Genomic DNA, 22953 nt, shown 5'->3' with positions numbered 1-22953 from the left:
AAAAAAAAAAAACACAGGGTTAAGAATTAATTTCAGGCTTAAATAATTTGAATACGGATGGCACTTTTACAAATAGTAAGCAATAAGCATGTAATAATAATAATAATAAGAAGAATAAAGCCTCAATGCATTTCGTTACACACCAACGATTGTATGAAGATAGATGTTGGATAATTCTGTGTGTTGTGAATTATAAAAAAAGGGGTAGATATGTGAAAACTTCCTACATAGTAGCTGCGATACATTTCTCTTGTACTTTTTATTTTTTTCTGTTGTTTCTTTTCCTCCTTCTTCTTCTTTTCATTCTTTTATTCTTTTTTTGTAGGTGCACATTTTACTTTTATAGTTAATATTATTATTATTTTATTGAGAGCAACAACGACAATGCATTATTTTTTTGTTTTTTGGGTGCATTCTTTGAGTAGAGTTGAAGGAGTTTTGAGTGTCATTTTGGGTGGATTAGTGTATTTAGTCGTGATATAGAACAATATAGGCATTTAAGAGTACCATGCCTAAATAGACAATGAGTATGCTTACATGGTTTGTCATAAGTAGTCAGTACGGTACCATGTGCCTTACCATCATTGTATCATCTGAGTATACTCATTGCTAGTTAAGAAAAATGCTTCAATTTCATTAGATTTCAATTCACAAGGTTATTAGATTATTTTTCTCATCTTTGAAAGGTTTTCTTGGGCGTTACTCTTACTTGGTACAGAATTCGATTCAAATCTGGCAACATACCAATGACTCGCTTGCATTTTACCATATTTTGGATCGATTAAGCGACTTGTACTGTTCGGATTGAGTTTAATACAGACTGGTATCGTAAAATTAGACTTAGACAAGCTTAAAGTTACGCGCAGCTCAAATAATATGCTTATAGATTATTTTAAGTCTTCTTACTATCGACTGGCGATGACCATGCTCACATTTTGCTCCGATAGCCTCATATTCTACGACTATTCGGTCTAAAATCACTTTATGTAAATCAATGATCATCAAATCCCAATCAATGCGCTCTAACCATCCAAAACCCCACTAACAAATGACTTTCTAACAACTATAAATTTTAAAGAAGAAGAATAGAAAGGTTTTAGCATAATCGGAAGTAGTTATGTTCATTTATATTGTCATAGTTGGATAAATATGCGATATTTTATTATTAAATTTTTAGTTTTTTTTTTATATTTCTAGAAGGATGATTAAATGCCATCAGTTTGATGGCATATGAAAGGTAGGAAAAAAAGGCTTGTAAAGCTATTAAGCCCTTCACAATGAAATATCATCCTGATTCATTTGATTGGTTTTAATAATCGTCATAAAAGGGAGAGAAAAAAAAGAATTTTTTTTAAGAAGGAAAAGACAAAAAAAAAAATTTAAAATATTTTTTTAGGTAACTAGGAACAATGGGTAATAGCGTCATTACCCGAATCGCTTCAATAAACATGAACTCATTGCTTCCAACACATAAATTTTATATTTCAAGTTCAATTGCATTTTTTTAACCCTTTTTTTACGAGTAAATTATTGTCGTCATTTGAGTGCATGAATAACTCATGTCTATTATCTAAATAATTCTTTTATATCTCCATCTCACTCACATTAAACCATGTGAAATATTTTTTAAGTTCGAATTTAACGGTTAACAGCTAAAAATTTGTCAATTATTATTGAAATAGACGACTCGCGCGACATATTCCGAAAATAACATTAAAAATGTTCATCATGTAATGTGAACTGTATACATACAGTAAATTAGACATTAGTCTTTTACAAACAGGTGCAAATTACACTCTCTTTTGTTTCTATTTCTCTTGGTCTCTTTTCATTGTGCAGGAAGTGATGAACATGAAAATGTCATTTGTCTCATTTCTCAAGGAATGAATTATTTTTTGTTAAATAAAAGTTAAAAAAAATGCAATTGTTATATGTAATGATGGATTTTTGTTTGTTTGGTCGGGTTGTGGATGAATTTGAAGGACGGTAAAAATTCATGTGCCGATGAAAAATTGTTAAGTTAATTAGGTATTAGCTTGAGGGGATGATGAAATGTGTCAAAATATGTTAAATTCTGCTCTGGAAATTATTATGCTTGGTAATTTTTGATGATCAACGCCTTAGTGGATGTAGAGAAGGGTCATGCTTCATTTGGGCAATTCTCAAGCTTCTACTTGAATCATTCCACAGGAGACAAGGAGCATATTCATGAGTATGCTGACAAAATTAAGCATTCTCAAATATATTGATTGGGTATGCTAATTTAGATGAGTATCCTCACTGTCTATTAGGGATTCAATCAATTTATACTCAAAAATCCCGTTAATTCCCTCAAATCATTAATCCAAAGCTAGAAACATGGTGTAGAACAGTCCTAAGAGAATGTCAGTTAGATGCAAAATTAGATAATTTGTATAAATTTGGTGATAAAGCCAGCAATAGAGTCAAATAGACATCATATTGTGGATACCTAGTCTCATCATCAGAGCATGGCTCCAGTAAGTAACTATCAATCCAAAGCATTCATTAAGCCAATTTTCTAAATTCCCATCATTTCCCTTTCCTAACCTCTTCGCAGTAACAAAAGAGTATCAAGTCCTTGTGTCTAAATTTAATTGTCACCACTTGAAGTGAACAGCAAGCGAGCAAGCGGAAAAAAGAGAACTCGAAAAACGTAAAAAGGTAAGCGAAAAAAATAACTCAAAAAATACACACAACATGAGTGAGTATGCTTACATACTATTATGATAGTTATCTGTGCAATTGAGCCATTTAAGGAAGCAAAATGATGGTGGTCATTTGCACACTGTTCAAATAGAAAAAGAGCTGTAAGAACAGCAGACGAAAAGAGAATGAACAAGAAGATATTGTGAGGCACAGAACAGCTATACACATATTTAATTAAACCATTGAATTCTAGAATTGGCAAATATACATATAATGAAAAATTACAAAATTGCATGCGTAATGTGTTTATTGTATGGCAGGCATAGCTGTTGAAATGTAAACATTAATTTGATTATCATTTCACAAAATGACTTTCTGATGGCACATCCAAAACTTGTTTTTTATATTTTCTTTATCGACTTCTTTGTATAAATATTTATTATTTCTAGAATTTCAATCACAATTTTATACCTTAGATATGATTCACAATGTTGTAGACTGTTTGGGGACACATGTGTAGTATCGGATGAGCCATTATGTCTTATCACATTTTTATTTACCCTCCCTAAATGTGAAAGAATTCTTTTTTTTTTTTGAGTCAACTAGCTGGAAATTCCAAAGTAATGAAATCACACGACTATGATAAAAATATCTATCAATCAGATTATTAGGAAAAAGAGTATAAATGATTTATGATTTATTGGATTTTAATTTGTTGATCTAAAAAGAAGTTGAACATTTTTTTTTACTTTTTTTAAGGCGATAAATTTTATAATTTTTGATGGAATTCTTTTACGATAAAATTGGAATGGCTTTTGATATGCTACTGGGGGAAAATCCAGTCGGGTGCATTTTAATGAGTGAAATTTTGCTTGGAAAGTTTTGTGGATGAAGTAATTGGGTTGATGGGAATTGGATTTTGGTGAGGTAGTAACTAAAGCCAGGTAGTAACTGAGGAATTGATTTTTAGGTCATTTTAGGCTCTAGAGGACATCAATTTTGCTAGAAATTGAAGCTATTTGTCCATTTTTGACTTGATGAATTGCTGTGTACCATCAACAGATCTACAGACCCCAACAACCCATTATTACCTCACAACACCAAACTTTGACCACCCAAAAAAATTACCTCCTCATTCCCAAATCATTAAATCCCTCAAAAATTGCTTATCAAGCACAATCACCAACCTCAAATCACGTTGAATTCTTATCCAAAACAAACCGATACCTTCAAAAAAATTCAATAAACCTCAACAAAGTGATTAAAGGCATTAATTACTTTGTGAACCTTGCGCTCACCCAATTTATTTCAAGCTTTAAAAGTCTTAATCCAAATAAATAGAAGAAAAAAAATTGAAATCGAAATCGTAAATCAATCGATCATTTAATAATACCGCTATTTTGCGACATCACCGCATTAAGTTCAATGCGATAATTACTATTAGTATTATTGTATTTGAGGGAATTTTTACGCTGTTTTTTTACCGCCTACAAATGGAATTAATTATGCTTGATTTTTGTGGTTGCTTAATTTTGACTTAAAAGAGGAGATTGGAAGGATACAAAGTCTCGTTGGTTATTATAACACGAGGTGACAGGATGAACAGGTTTTTTGTGATTCATAAGACATTTCTAGAGAATTAATGATTTGTTTGGATAGGGTTAATGATGATGATGTGGGATTTTAGGGTTAGGGTATGCGAGAAGAAGGATTTTGGGTTATTTGGACCTTGGAAGGTAGAAATGAGCCTCAAATCCCTACTGACCATATTTCAGGAATTTCTCCTGATTTATCAACCAAAAATCCACATTATGGACATCCAATGTCATCAGCCAGAGTCACATTACCAATTTTAAAGTCAATTCAGCCGTTAAAACTCATAAAATTAATCCAAATAATCCCCCAGACATCAACCAACATGAATCATTCTTAAAAGCATTAATTCACGATCCACTAATCTTCATACCCTAGGACAAATATTCGAATCACCTGAATTTATAAAAAAAATTAATCCTCTCATTCGAATTCCTCACCTGCCCTGCCCATATTTAGCAATTCTTAAGATTAATTTTCTTTTTTTCGTCGTGGTAGTTGAAATATACATTTTTGATGGATTAACTATAAAAAAATTAAGAATTTAATTCCTCAAAAAATCATACACAAGCGATACCGTCTTTCTATAGCAAACAAAACGTAAAATATCGCGAATTAATACTCAACAAATATTATTTTATTTCATTCCTTCATTTCAGCCTGCGTTGTTGTGTATATACATACATTTGAGGCTAATCCCATGTGCCAAGATTTTATTAATTGACTATATAAATGTTAACACGTAACAGGCCGAATTTTCTGTTTCATATATCATGGATTAGCGGCGATTTTTTTTATATTTCATTTCTTCTTCTATAAAAATAAACGCAAAAAAAAAAAAATCGTGATAAGTGTAATAAATTTTATCGTGAGGAATTAACTTTTTTTTTTGAGCAGTAGAAGCAATAATACTGAGCTGCAAAAAAAAAAGTAAGTGAGTGAGAAAGAAAAGTCATTTGAAGATTTTTCATTAAAAAAAGAAAGAAAGAAGCTGAAATTAATTCCATATCGAGGTATATACCATACATATTGGAGAGTTAAACACCCATAACGAAATATATCGAATTTGATGGGCTTAAGGCGTTAAGGCAATCAAGTCTACAGATCAAGAATAAGTGAGTAAGTGAGATGGAGTGAAATGGCAAAAAGATATTAAGATGATTGGATGGAGGATCTACAACAGTGTCATAATGTAATAAATATTTCTTAATTCTTCAAGTCCGACTTTTTTTTTTTGTTTTCTTCGTTTGACTCTACTCATCTCACTCACTGACTCGCATACACACACCATTTTTTTGTATCATCTTTGTGAATTTTTTTTTTGAGCGGGTTTTCCTAAATCGCTTTATGCTTATTTCTCATTTTTTTTTTGACAGGGCTCTTTATAAAGTGGATTTTTTTTTTATTTTAATTTTTTTGAAAGTCAATTGGGTTAGCGGAGGTTTGAGTCATGTTGGAATGTGCCGGACAGAAGTTGAAAGATTGTTGTGTTAAGTAGTGGATTGCAGGTGTTATCGGCTGCTGTTTAAATGAGGTAAATTGAAAGTTTGGTGTGTAAATCGATGGTTGAATTAAAATTGCGGAACTGATCGGTTCCGAAACCTTGAGTTGAGCCTACATAATTACATTATGCCCTATTTTAAGCTGATAATTAAACCAAATAAGGTAGGTTCACCCTAAGGAGGTTTATCCTACTTCTACTGACTATATGCTCAATAACGGAAGGCTTATTAGTCATCTAACCACGTTCTTGACTGATTTTCGCTTCTGATATCAGTTTTACAGGTGTATCCTAGTCATATACCTAGGATACTTTTGGGATATTAGAATATATGGCAAGAGTACATTCAAGAAACTAATTTCTGATCATTAAAGCCAAAAACTTCAATTCCATCCATAAACCAACTTTCCTTCAACTCAAAAATGCGCTCTATTCCCATCCACACCCATAAAGCAATTCCAACAATTTCCCACCTAAGCTAATTTCTCTCAAAAATAATAAAATAAACTGTTTTGTAGAATCATAGAGAAGAAAAAAAAAAGAAATGATTATTTGTTTGTGCCGTGTGAGGATTAAAAAACTTTTCATATGAAATCCCACAGATGAAATTAATATCATCTCCGCACATAGTAAAAAAGAAGAAAAAAAAAATATTTTTCGATGTCAACAGATTAAAAAAAAAAAAATTGTAAATTAAAAAAATGAGAGGAAAGATCATTTCACTCACAATTGAGTGTGAGATGTTTATTTATAATTTATATTATTCATGTAAAAAAAATGAAATAATATTTTTTAAATATTTTAGTTTAGGAGGGGGCGAGTAAGTGTTAGGTGAGGATTGTTTTAGGGTGTTCTAGGGTTCAATTTGTTAGCAAACAATGAGGATATTCTCTTAAATGAGCCTTTTGGAAGCGGCTTAGTGTTAGGGAGTTAGGTTAGAGTTGCCTACGGCTCAGCTAATTAGACGGACTTTGGTTTATCTTAAAGTATAGTCTAGCCATAGTTAAGATACAACCAGAGCGCGAAGCCGAGCTTAGCTGACTATAGTTGTCTAAGATCAGCTAAAATCTGGCTTTAACCGGCTACAAAATGATTTACTTAAGCCGGTTATAGTCAGCTAGAATTCATTTGCCTTCGTTCTTCTAGACACAACCGTTCAGAGCTTGATATCGATTCATATTTTATATGAGATCGAGTCGACTCAAGTCGACTTTTCCATACAAAATTCTGGTCGACCTCGAGCTATGGTACACTCTAGTGAGTATCCTAGTGAGTATAAGGTGAAACCAACGTTAACGAGCATGCTCATCAAGTATTATTAAGTTGAACTAATTCTTGACAGCATGTTGTTTGCTTATTAGGATATAGAAGGCCCAAAAGCTCAATTCTAAAATAATTTACATATTTAACTCACATTACGTCCTTAATTCAACTCCAACATCACATTAAATGCTCACAACCCCTCTTCAATATTCAACAGTTAGTTGGAATAGCCGCTTAAAGTTTCATTGATTTTTCATCAAAACTCATTAAACTTGTTCATGTTTGAATATATTTTCATGACGAGAAGTAAAAAAAAAAACTTTATATTATCCGCGAAAGAGATTTAATTTTCACACTTGTTAAATTATATAGATGTGTATTATTTTGTTCAAAAAAAAAAAAAAGAGTCAAGAATGAATTGTCGGGAGTATTTTTTAAGATTACTAATTCTTTAAGTCGCATGTCTTTCGAGAGATATCCGTCAAGAGAATTTTTTTCGTTCATTCTTTTGCTTTATTTCGCATTTACACAATGCTCATCGTAAGCATCTTTGATTTCTTATGAGATTTCATTAAGAATAATGAAAAATAAGCAACAAAGTTAGCTACAGATGCCGAGGGATTTTAGTCTTAATCACATTTTAATAATATGCAATTATTTATCCTACTTCGCATCATTTTTTTTTCCGTAAAAGAGAAGAAAATAAAAAAATATTAAGATAAAGAAGGCAAGAGATGCACTTAGAGTAGTCATTCAGCTCTAAATAAGTAAGTACGTAAGTAAGTGAGTAAGTAAGTAAGTAAATAGAAGCCAGTCATCATCAACGACATTAAAATCATAAAATATGTGATAAAGAATGCGAATGTGATCAAATTATGGGATGATAGTGTGAACTTCCACGTGTGAATGGGTTGTGACTGAATTTTTTGTAGGTTTTTTGAGTTTCTGGGGTTTGATTCTTTAAGTTTGGGGATTCATGGATTTTTCTACAATAGAATCAATTACAGGACAATTTAATCTAGTTGTTGGCTTCCTAAATTAGTCTGAAATCCTCTGTCATGGTGCCGTCAAGGCAAAACAGCGTCTTTTCGTTAATACGGCAACTTAGTAGCTCCCTAGCAAGCAAATTGTGCTGTTTTGGATAGTTCCTTCAAATGACACTGTTATAGACTATTGATGAGACATTACAATACCCAAACAAACCTTATACTCTAATCATCCCTACAGCCACTATTAAATAACCACACAGAAGTATCAAATGACATCAAAAGCATCTACAAGGAACAAGATTTGATACAAATGACTAAAAGACAGTAGACACGGTAAGTGAAATGAATGTAGAAGATGATCGCATTGTATACGAGTGATGTGATTAGAGACCATGATCTCTTTCAATGCAGAAACGGAGAGAAGAAAAGACGAAGGCAAGAAGAAGAAGAAGCGAGAAAGAAGGAAAGAAGTGATTTTTTTCAGTAAAACGACTTCTTTCAGTAATCTCACGTGGTATTAATCATACAATAAATTAAAATAATCCAATCGGATTTAAATAATTAATTTATATATTTCATTAGCGACTTAACTAATACACAAGCATACAATGCACGAAATGATTTTAATAGCGCTTATTCACCGGATCTTTGTAATAATTTTATGTCTTTTCTCCTCTATTTAAAGAAAAAAAAATTTTTTTTGTTCCTTTATCTTATTTCTACTTCGAGAATTACGAATCGAATTGAAGCAGCTTAACCTTTGAGTATTTTTATTCTCTCTCTCTTGGAATTAAGCATCAACTGAACGATATTGAGGATTGAAAAATTTTCGCAACGTCTTTCTTATGGATGGAATTTTCTGATTCATCCCAGCTAATTAACGACTGATTAGTGATTTTTGCGAGAAAAAAAAAAATTTAAATAAGCTTTATGATGAATAAAAAACTTTTTAATCTCTTTATAATGAAAGATGAAGAACGAAATATTTTTATGAGATTATGACTTAAAGTTTAAGATGTCTAGAATTACTATGGTGATATATGTCAATCAGTTGAGGCGAAAAATTGAATATTAGAGGGATTTTTATGATGAAACTATGGAAATTTTGGATTTGTTGTGTAGGATGTCACTACTATAGCTACTATGTGGTTTAGGAGTTGTTAGAGGAGCAGTGGGATGCGAGGGCGGTAAAGGAGCTCTTTTAAAGAGGCTGTAGGGTAAGGCAGTGTTGCTCTAGGTTTTGGTAGTTGATATAAGGTAACTTGGTACTCACTTTATACTTTTATAGGTTTATATCCTTATAATATACGATCTTTTAGTCAAAAAGCACTGACTTGTCTCTTAAACAGTCCAAAATTTCAAGCAGAGCTCGAAGACGACTCCGATTTTGTATATTAAAGTCGATTTGGCTTCGAATCAACTTTGAACTCAACTAAGTTGTAGTCATCTTCACTTTGAGCCTTGCAACAACCTATATCAAGCTACCCAACCCATAACCCTACCTAACCCCCTAACTATTACAGCATACAATAACATTGTGTTCTTAACTGGGCATATTTTCCAGCCACAAATCTACAAAATCAACAAAAGTTAAAACAACAAAAAAAAAGAAATAATTTTTTTTTGCTCATCTATAAAATTCTCTCCAGTCTATTTCTTTAAACAGCTAACAAAAATCTTAAATCGCTTAACTAATATTATTTTTTTTTTATTTCAATTAACAATCTCTTTTATATCTCTTTAAACAAAAGACAGAAAAGGTAAAGATTTAATCCGACTTATCTGTTTCACTTAATTTTCTTTATAACCTCTTTCACCAAAAATTTTGTATCTTTCATTAGACACCACTTATTTAGTGCCTAGAAGATACAACAAAAAATTATATTATTTGTTTTTTCAAATTCTTCACATTTTTAGCTTCCACAAATATTTCCCATAAAAAATAATATTACAACACAGACTGGAAAACTAGATTACGGTAAAGTGCGGTGGCAAAAATCACATATATTTTCGATTTATAAATAAATTAATCTTATTATAGACACTTTGACTATGTCTTAGAATGTGTGTTTGCTATAGCATGTATATGGGTAGCAAAATAATGTATTCATAATGCCATTCCGATGTTAAAAGAAGAAAATCACATTTCGGATTATAAATTTCACACACAGACAGACAGCGAATGTGAGGGGCTTCGTTGCGCTAAGTTAAGGCTGAAAAATTAGTATTTTGTCTTAAACTTAATTCGCTAAAATCTGTATTAATTTTTTTTTTATTTCTTACTCTTTTCGTTTATTTCTCATTTTTTTTTTTATTCCAACTCGTTCGTTACATTCTTCAATAAGCTATAAGCTATATACGTAAGTATTATGTGTTCCTTTATATCAAGGCGAAAAGAAATACCAACAATAATAATAATAACTGTAAGGAATGAACTTTTCATCCAAGGAGTTGTTCTCAAATGGTGTGAATATGGAAATTGTGATTTATTTGGATGTGATCCTTAATTTTTCAGATTTTATGCTTTATGTATGCATAAGTTCAAGTAGATTGAAGTGGCTTGGTGGTCATAAGCGTTCAAATGGTTAGGGTTTTTAAGCCTACCTGCAATATTGTCTTTGAGAACAAAAGTTCGAATCCTAATTGAAGCTTTTAAGCAGTTTGCCAAGACAACTGAATGGAACATCTTTAAAGGAAGGAGATTGAGCCATAATTGAACCTTTAGAACTCCTTAGGGTTTAATTTGTTTAACAATCGAATGTGACTCATGGAACTGGGTCGGATTTCAGGCGTATTTTTGACCGAATTCTGGTCGTAATTTCTACGTGGATGAATAATCAAATCTTTCAATGGACCTTGGATAGCTAAATATTGACTATAATCCCATCCATCCTTTGCCAAATCATTATGTCTCAATTTTGCACCCCCCTTGACCTCATACCCCTCCCCACCCACCTCAATATTAAACGTCATAACTAAACAAGCTCCAAAAAAAATTTTATATCTACATGTTTCGAGTGTTCTTTAAATCCTTCCAGATTATATTTATTTTCCAGATTTTCGAGAATATAATACAAATTAATATTAAATTGCTTGTTGTTGCCCTGATATGCTGTCGACGACGACGATGAGATTTCAAGTTTTCTTCAAAAAAAAAAATTTTTTTTTCCTCCTCATCTCATCTCCTCCACTGCTGCTAAAGTGAGAGAAAGTGAAATCCTGTAGCAAAAACTCTTCAAGAATGTAAAAAGGATTAAGAGCGAGTTCAAAATATTAATTTGTAGCTTTGCGCTTAATCTTTTTTACTCTTCTTTGCCGTCTCATCCCCACTTTATGAAACAAGACAAGAGAGAAAAGAAAAAAAAAAACACACACCGAGCAGTAGCAGCAACAGCAGAAGCTGTTTTGTCTTCTTCTTCGTCTTTATTTCTTTTTTTGTTCCTTTTTCGACATTAATGAATGTGATGTATAGTTCGACAAACGGCGACGGCTGAACGAACAGAAGAGAAATAAAATATTTTTTTTGGGGTGGCAATGGAAAGGTATGGGATGAAGCTCAGATGAGATAAGATGAATTTAAGTATCTCGTCGTCTCTATATAAAATTCTAAATGAATGAATTAAAGGGGATTTAGCGATTGCTTCAGTTTATATATCTGGATAGATGGATGGATACATATACTTAATGTTGCTGTATTTTTCGTGTAAATATTTGTATGTTAAGGCATGGAGATGGATGATTAGTGGAGAGAAAAATGTCAAAAGGAAAGTTTTTGAGGAATTAGAAATTTTTGGTATGTTGAGGATGGCGGGAATGCTGCTTATAGTGAATATGAAGAGAAAATGCTGAGATAGAGTGGAAAATTGTGTGCATATCCCCAAAAATGCATGAAGCATGCTTGAAAGTTCATCAAACTCTAGAAGCAAAAGCCCAAAAAAATTCTAAAAAATCAAATTCAACTTCAGCTAACCCTCAAAAATCGCTAGCACGACAGTACTGTAAACCAACAAAATCAAGGTCTACATTCGCTAATCTCATAATCTGCTTCAAAATATTCATGCTTTATATAATCTCCAAATCTGCCTTTTTTTCAGTCTAGAATGTTAAATAATCTCCAATTTGTGATTTTTCAAAAAAATAATCTCTAATCCGTTCCAGTTGAGTATTTTATCGAATCTTTTTAATCTTTTTTTTAAAAAATATTCAGCATATTAATTGACAATGTAATTGTTCTTGCTTATTGTTGCAAACAATTTGAGTGTCAATTGAGTATTATCTCAATGCATTATTGTGTATTATCTAGAATTACTGGTAATATGTGTTATTCAGCATAAAAGCAAAATTAATTAGTCACCCACTCAAGCAGACAAATCAATAATGATGCAAGATCATCTGACTATGAAAATGTGCTAAAAAATCCATTAAGTGATGGTGGGGATGTTGGTAAATGATGTCTAAATTTTTGAGATACTTTAAGTCCTTATGCTATGAAGGAAGTACTTGAAAATAAGGCAGAGAAGTCAAGATTCCAAAATTCCTATTGACGTCACTTACGAACAATCCCCACTCAAAGTGATGGATAAATTTGATGTGATACATGAGATGGATTTATACGGGATGAATAGGATCAAAGTTATACAAAGATTAAGAGCATAAGATACGAAAGGCAGCTACGCACCTTAGACTATACATATATATATAAAAAAGCGTATCTCGGAAATTCAATATCACTCTATATATGGGGATTATTTCATTTAGGATTATCGTTTCTTTCTCATCTTCTCTTCCATTTCCCTTCCATCTGTTTAATGTTATTATGTGTATATGCGCGTCTAAATTATGTGTGTACATGGCACATTCAAATGTTTGTTTCTCTCTATGACTCAATTCAGCACCAATTTACTCAATCTGCTATCCAAATCCACCATTCACATCATCATCGTTGTTGTCGTCATCGCTGCTAAAAAAATTTTTTTTTGTCTCGTAATCCATGCAAAAAGGCATTACATGCCAGAATGAATATAAACATACATTGACTGTGAGAGTGAGAGAAATAAATTGAGAGATTGAGGGGGAAAAACTTAAACACATCAATGACGAACAGAGGAAGCATAAACAGACAGTGAGAGAGGAAGAAAGAAAAAAAAAATCATTATTTTAATTAAAATCAGATCAGATTATCCCTAATCCGTTAAAAGATTATATGTCTGTGAATGGCTGTGTGGTAGTAACAAAAAAAAATATAATTGTTGTTTCCCATTTCACTCTCGGGTAATAAGAATAACAATACACACGCACATCCATATACACCCATCAGCCCTGCTTTTATACACACGCTTATGGCTTATAGCATTAAGATCTATCTGTTGGTTTGGTTTTTACGTAAAATTGTACATTAACATTCATTTCTATATCCATAGATTTATTGCGAGAAGGGAAATAAATTCCACATGAAAATGCTACTACTCTCTCTCTGGCTTAACGTAACGCTATAATATAGCAAGTAACAACAACAACAAAATACAACCAGAAATGGATTGTTGGATTTCTAGAATAGCAGAGCTTCGCATATCCCGTATATATCCAAAAGCGACTCTATATGATGATGGTGTGAGTGGAGATGGAATAAAATGTAATATATAAATCCATAATCCCCAGATTAAGGATTAACTTGATTGATAATACAACGATATTCGCTATAGAGTTTATGTGAATCGTCTGTATGTAGACTTATTTCATTCATTCTCATTTTCATCTCGTCTTTATATTTTTTTTTATGTTATGGAAAAATAAAATCGTATTGCTTTTGCTACTGTTACTGATACTATTGCTGTTTTATACACATCATTTTGAGCACTCTATAAAAATCGGTTTTCGTAATCAGGGAATGAATTTCTTGACTTCTTATTGATTATCGGTGGGTTGTGGATCATGGATGGGTGATGAGTCTTATTGAGGAGGATGTAGTGGTGCTTGGTATTTTGAGTGATAATTTGAATTTGTTTCTAATTTGTCTGAAGAATTTTGATATCTTAAGAGGGTTCCAATGTCGGGATTAAAACTGCTGCATTCTCGGAATCAATCCCATATGTTCGTTTTGATCCAGGGATTACTAATTCATGATGTAAGCATTTTTAGACTTTAATCAGTCATATCAAGTTCTACATTGATGCTTCCGAGAACAGTCTATTTTCAGGAATCGAACCAATGTCTTTACATCTAGAACAAAGCCCTTTCGCTGTTGCCTACCCCTTCAATCACACAATTTGATCCTGCAGTACAAAATTTGACTATATAAAGCTCTTTACTTCATTCTGTCTATATATGACAATTATGTCCTTATGTTCCCTAAGTATTGTGTCTTAAGTACGGGTTCTAATCAAAATTAGCCACTAATATGCAATTTTATAACAAAACGTTGTTAATTTTCAGTTATTAGCTACATTGTAATATCTCCTGCCTTCAAGCCTATTCAAATTAACATTAAACATCCAAATATAATCAAAATTTGCATCTGTTTTACCTAATATCAAATCGATTTCTACCTATTTAGTCATTCCCAATTCTATTCTAACTCTAAACATTCCTGAAATTTTCAAGCTTTAACATTTCAATATTAAGGTACGAATGTCACCCTGAGGCACCCCATCCAATGGTCAAAAATTGAAAAAAATTAGATATTTAGTGAATTTGACACGAAAAAAGATGTAATTGTGTTATGGCTGTCTACTTTAATGGCTCAAAAAATTATTTGACTAATTCAAAATTGCCAAAAGCGTTTTTTTGTGCTTGATGAAAACATCAGCCTTATAAGTGGACATAATTGCTTAAAAATCTGCAACAATTTATTTCATTATTTGTGGAAAAAGTAAATGGGAAAAAGTAAATTTTTGTAAGGCTCAATGTGAAGGCATTGCACAATTATTACATAAAATTAAGCTAAAAAGGAAAAAAAGACGTCGACAATGGATTTAGACAAGAAGTAAAAATATTTTTCCTTCCTCTTCTGTTTCTTTTCTTTTCTATCTCGAGATCAAGAGATTTACTTACTTCATATATAGACGTACATACGATGAAGAAGAAGAAAAAGGATGAAGGATAAAAAAGGGATAAACTTCATCTCTTAAACATTAAATTGTGACATTCTGTGTGTGTATATTCATGTTTGTTGTTTTTATTCCTTTATTTATTTCAAATTTTATCGTTCGACATACAGCAGTTCTCTTTAAGAAGGTAATAGCTCAATTTCTGTTATAGTGGTTCATTCAATCGAGACAGGGGAATGACATATTTATTTTTTTTTTGTTATACATTGCAGGAACGGAATATAAAAAAGGGTTAAAAAAATTCTCATTTTATAATTGCACAATGTGTACATGAACATTAATTTTTTTTAGTTGTTGTTCATGTATATTCTGTAAAATTATTTTAACTTGTATGCAAGAACGCGTATATGTAAGTAGAGTAAGAAGTGAAACTATTATGCCAATGTCAATGCAATTTTCTTTCTTATTTTTGAGTTGTTTTGGGTTTTTTGAGGTAGGGAACAAGTTTTTTTGATGAATGTACATTTTTATTAATTTCCTAGTTAGAATGAAATTTGGATTGTTTGATGTACAGCAAAGTTCGAGGTCGAATCGTATTTTATATGGAAAATTCGACTCAAGTCGACTTGATTCCATACAAAATTCAAATTGACTTCGAGTTTTGATGTAGATCTGGGAGTCCGAACTCCAAAAATCCACAATGAAGCCTCAACTGAAGTCTGAACTCCTGCCAATTCTAGTTACATGTGATAATCCTCATAATCTTGCCTTTACTAATTTTCAGGTGTCATTTCTTATGTCAATTCATATATTTTGAATTTTTAAGAAACATGTTCGTGTCATTGCATCATTTCAGACACTCTTGGGTTTCTCAAGTTCACACAACTCTACAAATTTTCTCAAAAAATCTACAAAAACGTCTTTAAATCACGCATATTATGTGTCAAAATTAATATTGTAAACATAAATTGTGACCATTGTTGCGTCTTTTGTATTAATTGAGTTACTGATCTACAGATTGTCAAGTCTTTGGGATTTTTCAATGTTTAGAATTTAAATTAGTCCCCAGGATCTTAAGAGTCATTGAAATCTGAATAATATAGTTAGATATAGTTAATATCAAAGCTGGAAGTCAATTAGAACAACCAGAAAAACCAGGAAAGTCAAAATTAAGTTTTAGACAAGCTAATAGCAATGATCTCATCAAAAAGACCTGCATACAGCTAGCTTTTAACTTTTATGGCTAATATGTCGATTATATACGCAGTCAAGTCAACTTGACCATACAAAATCCCATTCGACTTCGACTTTGACTTCATCGTAGACGCCAAAATGTCAAAACAAATATAACAAAACACCAAAGAGACATAAGCCTATACAAATAGTTCCATTATAAAACTACAACAAAAAAAAAAAAAAATACTTATGATGATAATTATACGATTAATTAATTTATTACAAGAGCCATTATTACTTTACACATATCCATTGAGTAGCTATTATTCTATTCATAAAGAACGCGTCACGTAACAAAACTGATAATTGTTTTTGTATGAATCTCTTTTTTTATGTATTGTGAATGCATAAAAGCTATAAAATGCAATTTTCTAGTAAATAATGAACATTTTGAGTGACGTTAAATTATCATTTTTGTATGGATGTGTGAGTGATTTTGTGGGGAGGAGGGTGTGGTTGGATTTCTTTTTGTTGAGTTTTTGATGCTTTTATGAACTGGACAGGATTTTGATGAATTTTTATTGATTTTTATTGCGATTTTGTGCAGTTATTTCAATCTAACTAATCAAAAATGAATTTTTATTAGGAATTTCGACATCAAATAACATAAGCTGATCCAGCTTGATCACCAACTCCAAAAACCTCCAAAATCTATCAAAAACTATATAAAAATTTCATTAAAATCCCCTTTTGATCCCTCAATTATAATAAAAAATCAAATTTTGAACTGAACATTGATTGCCGATTTTTATTGCCAATAATATCCATCACATGGTCTGATTTGCCATCAAAAAACTATTTATCCGATCGCAAAAATTACTCAAATTCAAATACATTTTATATCAGCATAAAATGGCATTAAAATTTCAATTGTTAATTTAATCCAAATTGTCACTTCTTCTTGATCCATCAAGTGATCATCAAATCCTCTTTAAAAGATTGTTAAAAAAAGTTTCCTTAAAGTATGTTTTGAGTCAATAAAAAGTAAAAGAAAATTGCATAAATGATCAGTGTAAAAGAATTTGTTGGACATAAAAATGATCAGTTAAAAATATAATGGTAATTAAAATTGAAATTATGTGTGCAGAAGCGATAACGAAAAATCGTTAAACTTTCTTTCACAATTAATGAAAAGGTTTTTAGTGCCAATATTCAGCTGCTGATCAACAATAAAAAAAGGAAATTGGTTATTAATGATTGTGAGGATTTAGTGATCAACAGTAGCAAGCAGCTGAGAAGATGCGACATATATTATTCTATTATTAATATCTTTATACGGTAATTAAATTAATTTAATATATTTAATAATCATAATCAGACTAGCTTTTAATAAGGTAATTTACCTTATTAAAAATATATATGGAAGCACTGCTTGTGAAGAAATTATTGCCAGATAATGTGTTTTAATAGTTAACTGATGACTACTTTTTTATTGAGGAAAATTGTGGTTATTTCTGTCATCTTCTAGATGCTTACAGTCTGAGGTGTTTAAAATTGCTGTTTTAAGGATTTTAACATTTTTATGAATTTTTCAACAACTTGAGGCATTTCTTGTTCTTGAGTGTTGAGTGTGCAATTTTGAACTAGTAGCAGAGTCAGATTAAAAGGCTTTCGCTGTAACCTAAGCTCCACATAGGAGCATGGTTACAGTAAATAAGTAAGTAAGTTTGATGAGGAATTTTAATGGTACTGGATCAGAATATTTATCGATGTTTGAATTTTTCTAGAATTTTTGTGAAATTTTTAATAATATTTTTAAAGTTATTAAAATTTTTGAACTTTTTCAAATTTTTAAGTTTTTAAAAATTTTTATTAAATTTGTTAGAATTTTTATAAATTTGTGAGAATATTCATAAAATTTTAATACAATTTTGGAATTTTTTTAAGAATTTTCATAAAATTTTAAATATTATCTATAAAATTTCATTAAAAATTGTAAAAAACCCAAAATTTTAACTTCCACAGTTATTTAATTTTATGAAAAACTCAAATCAATTTAAAATTAGACCAGTGATCTAGTTTTAGCTTTGACTTTTTGTTCTATCATTATAAATATTAAGGATTTTTAAGGTTTCATTGTATAAGCCTGATTATAAATCAATGTTCAATCAGCTCATGATAAAATGCGATGAATTGTTGGAATTCTAATTTAGAATAATACAAAATTAAATAAATTATGAATTTATTAGGAAGAATTTGTTCCTATGAATTTTATAATTAATAAAGCTTAGGTGCACACCAATGTGATGTATATTGTATTTTAGACTTGGTGTTGTATTTGGCTTAAATTTTGAACAATTCTAGAGTCACGTTGGTTTAGTTCTGCTCAAGTGAACAAAAATAAGTTAGAACTGGACATTAACTTGCCATCAACTAGTTTGGATCCGATTAACCGACTTGTGATATTCGTTTATATAACTCTATTATCAGTGAGAGATCAGCAGTTTATGCTGAAGAAATGAATATTAGCAAATTAATTAAATTAATTTACTGAGCCTTGATAATACTTAAAATTCCAAATTGTATGAAATATTTAAACATTTTGCAAACAATATGATCATATATTAGCTCATTCTTACGGAGTAGAGTTCAATATTTATTTAATTAGTTACTATACTAATACATAAAGCTAAATATGAATCATTTTACAATTTTGAATTTCATGAAATTATAAAGTTCTTCTGCCAATGATTCAAATTCAATGATTACAAATTATTGAATTAATTTACTAACTTTTGCCATTCGATGTACCAAAAAATTGACAAAACTAAATAAAATTGAGCATAATTAATCATATAATCCATTCCATTCACATTGAAATGATTTCACAAAACTAAAAATTTATTTAAATTTTTCAATAAATCATCAATTACATTTCATCAGCTTCATCTAATTCAAAAAAAGTAGTTCATTCATCAAAACTCATCAAACCCTTAAGAGAGAAAATAAAATTTGAGACCTTTTTAGTCCCTTTTCAATAGAAAGAATCCCTTCCTATATAAAACTTAATGAAACTCAACAAAACGTAAATCAACTTATCCTTATAATCTAATCCCCCTGTTAAAAGAAGTAAGGACGACTGGGAAAAACATACACAATCTGCATTTAAAATGTTGATGCAATAAATTTTGAAGCATTCAACAAGGATCTTTGGCTTCCCATCTTTATTTTTTCGGGAAGTCCAAATAGAAAGAAAAGAGAAAACAAAAAAAAAGTATTTTTTGCCTTAATTGCCTGTTTCAGGTGTAAAAAGGACGTAAACTAGGTAGAAATAAATAATATTTTTGCCTAATGCACATTTTTGTGGAAGGCATGAACACCTTTAACATATTTCTTATGCCTTGTTATGTCCTTGGAAATTGCTCAATTACACACAAAATAGATAAAATTTTCCACATAATTTCAAGTGCTTCGATTGCCTCATAGTTAAAATTAGTCACAAAATATATATATGAATATTCACCTGTGTCACATTAGCTGCAACCCATGCTTCAGCGAATGTCTCCATTGCACTTTGAAAATCCATAGCACGTCCAAGAGCTGATAGTGAATCAACCATATATAATTCTTTTATATTACACAAATCTTTTGCGAAAAAATCTTTTTTTTTTTTGTTAATAAAATTAAAATTTGAAATTTTTTTTAATGTCGTTTTAATTAAGTTTCGTTCATTTCACTTGATGTCATTTAGAGAATCGCTTTAGCTCCAATAAATCCAATTAACTAAAATAATTTTATTATTATTTTTTTATGTCTTATCTTTTACCGCCTTCTAATATTCTTTTCTTGTCTGAATCACAATATTATTCACTTATTTCCTCTTTAATTTCTTCACACACAATGTAAATCTGTTCATGACTTTATATTTTCATATTTTTTTTACACTCTTATTTCTCTGTGATTAACACTTTATTTATTATAAAAAAAAATTGTTTCTTTATCTTGTTCAAACAACCTGGGGTTTTATAATGTAAAGCAAAAAATATATAAAATGTAGATATTATGAAAAAATAGTAAGTAAGTGCTCATATGCCTCGGCACTTGTGAATCAAACCGACTATAGTCGTCCGTTCACATCAACGTCTGTTGTGCAACTGTGTCGGCAAACGAATTTAGGAAAATAAAAAAAAAAAAATAACACACAGAGCACAAAATACACACAGTAAAATCCGAAGCACTTCTCCGCTTTATTTTATTTTCTTTCGTATAACACACAATGTGATACAGTCAGTTCACTGGTTGGATTTCGAATAAAATACGAGAAGAGAAAAAAAAAATTAAATTTTCTTTTTTCTTTTTTTTTTTTGCTTCTGTGATTTGAAAAATCTATCCAAATAAATGCAATGTGCTTGATGATAAAAATGATTCTATGTACTTGAATCGGTGTAGGTTTATATTTTTTGAGTATATAAGAGCTTCTTAATAAGTACTGTGACAATAGGAATATTGGATATATTGTGATACAATTTAGGTGAGAGACTTCAACTGACTACTAAAGGGGTTTGTTTTTGATGATTCGGAACGCTTTTTCCGTGAATTTTAAATAAAGTTATATGATGTAAATTATTGATAAATTCAATATTAGTTTTATTTTTCAATTTTAATTCCTAACTTTGCATATTATTGAGTATTATAACCGTACCTACGCACCTACGAGACTAAGGCTGTAACCAAGATTAGGACCAAGACCGAGAATTTGAAGAATTTTCAAGAATTTCTTTATAGTTTCGATCTCGATCCCGATCTAGGTCCTAGTCTCGTAAATTCGTCAAAATTGAGACTTCTGGATACCTTTACAGTACAAAAAATCCAAAAAAGCGTCTTTATTGAAGTCAGGAATCCTCTTATTTTGGAGTCAGGGCTCCACGAAATCCTTTAATGAAGGCGCCTCCTTTTTGGAGTGTTGTTAACTCGGTTTATAGCCACAAAAATTAAAGCTTTAAATTTTCTTGACGTTTCTTATTAAGTAATGAGAGCAATAAATGATTTGACATCATTTTTGATGCCATAGCAAGAGGGTTGATCTCTAGTGACATTATAAGTGAGTGACCCCATCTTATAGAACCAATTTTGAGCTTTTATTTCAACAATTATCAAATAAGTGTTCCGGGCAGCTGTTGGATTCGTAAAAGACAGTTCGGGTTTTTAATTCAGTGGCGAGCTACCTTGATGCCGCCAAAAATTTTGTAAATTCCTTAAATCGTATGTCGTACGTGGCTTTGGTCAAGGCTTACCACTAAGGTATGTTGCGAAAATAAAAAAAGGTTGTCCACCATTGATTTAAATTTGCAAAATCATCAAAATTGAACAATTTTTCAATATTAAACCTTCACATGCTCTGCTATCACAGCTTATAAACTAAATTTGATGCACATTCAGAATTCCCCAAAAAAAAAAAATAAATTCAATAATCACAGCACATTCATTACCTCCACACTGTCTATCTCATCGAATTTAGACATGATTTTGTAAGTTTCTAATAATAATTCTGATGGGAATTTAAGGTGTTCTTGGAAACAACCACAATATCAACCTATTTTTCATTTATCAAACAACATTATCGAGTAATGATAACAAATTGTCAAAAAAAAAAAAAAATTGAATACGTAGACTTAGTGACTAACATACATTACCTTCAAATCAGTTTCCTTCAAATAAAAAAAAAAATTTACAAGAAAAAATTCGTGTTTGTGTTTATTTCAAAACAATTTTTATTTTTCGTGAACTGGATTTTTATGATTGAGGAGTATAGTAACCTTAAAAGTCGCTGTCCGATTAGTTCTTCTAAAGCTTTTTGAAGATTGTTTATAAATGAGGTTTATTGGGAATGGAAGTGTTTGTGTTTCAGGACTTAATTAAGCTCATAAAATTTTGCTAAAGTTATACTGGATCAAGCCAGTCTCAGATTGATCAATTCAATATAAATCCTGATTTAGGATCAGATTAGGCTGTTGCATGACAGCATTAGGTTAATTGAATCAACATAAAGCTAATCGAGTCATTCTTAGGCTTATTGAGCCATTTTCAGTTTTATCGAACCAGCCTAAGCTTGATCGAGATAGTCTTCTTTTGATTGAACAATTTTCAGTATGATCGATCCCATTTTAAGCATGTTTGTGAGTCAGATTCAACTTGACTAAGCCAGCTAAAGGTTAATTGAACCAATTTCAAGCTAATCGAGTCAATCTCTACTTGATCAAGCTAGTCTCATCTTGATCGAAGCGGCTTGATCGAGCCATTTCGGCTTGATCGAACTAGTTTCTTAGATCTTAATTTCAGCTGATCGAGGCATATTCAGCTTGATTAAATCAATTTTACCTTTATTAAGTTAGCCTAAACTTTATCGAGTTAGTCATAACTTGATCGAGGATTGAAATAACTTACAGTGACTATAGTAAACCATCCACATCTGTAAATATTGAATATCATAAGAATAACCATCATAACATCTATAGGAATCGAACCTACAACATCAGCAACTGTAAAAATTAAAGGTTGTTAGTTTTTGGCCTAACCTTTCGACTACTAAGCCTTATTATTAGAATCAGAAGATTTGACGAGAAATGACTTCATTCTAACACAACAGACATCACAAGTTAATGCTCCCGATGACTTTTTCTTTTAAATTTAAGTAAAGTTTAACATTCAAAATTTTGTT

The 22953-nt window shown here is 30.9% G+C and overlaps 1 protein-coding gene across 1 annotated transcript in view; it reads right to left on the bottom strand.

The window, feature by feature from the left end:
• Positions 1-20375, bottom strand: part of dve (SATB1_N and homeodomain domain-containing protein dve) — a 77439-nt gene extending 57064 nt beyond the window's left edge. The window contains exon 1 of the mRNA XM_070645201.1: positions 19759-20375. Coding sequence (XP_070501302.1) covers positions 19759-19854 — 96 coding nt within the window. The 5' untranslated portion in view covers positions 19855-20375. The remainder of the gene's footprint in view (positions 1-19758) is intronic.
• Between the last annotated feature and the right edge of the window lie 2578 nt (positions 20376-22953).

This window comes from Chironomus tepperi, unplaced genomic scaffold, assembly GCF_022539635.2.
Source record: "Chironomus tepperi strain 1889 unplaced genomic scaffold, CSIRO-AGI_Ctep_v1 contig_353, whole genome shotgun sequence".
In the NCBI taxonomy this organism is placed as follows: Eukaryota; Metazoa; Arthropoda; class Insecta; order Diptera; family Chironomidae; genus Chironomus; species Chironomus tepperi.
The sequence above is the reverse complement of the archived record's forward strand: the minus strand, read 5'-3'. Positions and strand labels throughout refer to the sequence as shown.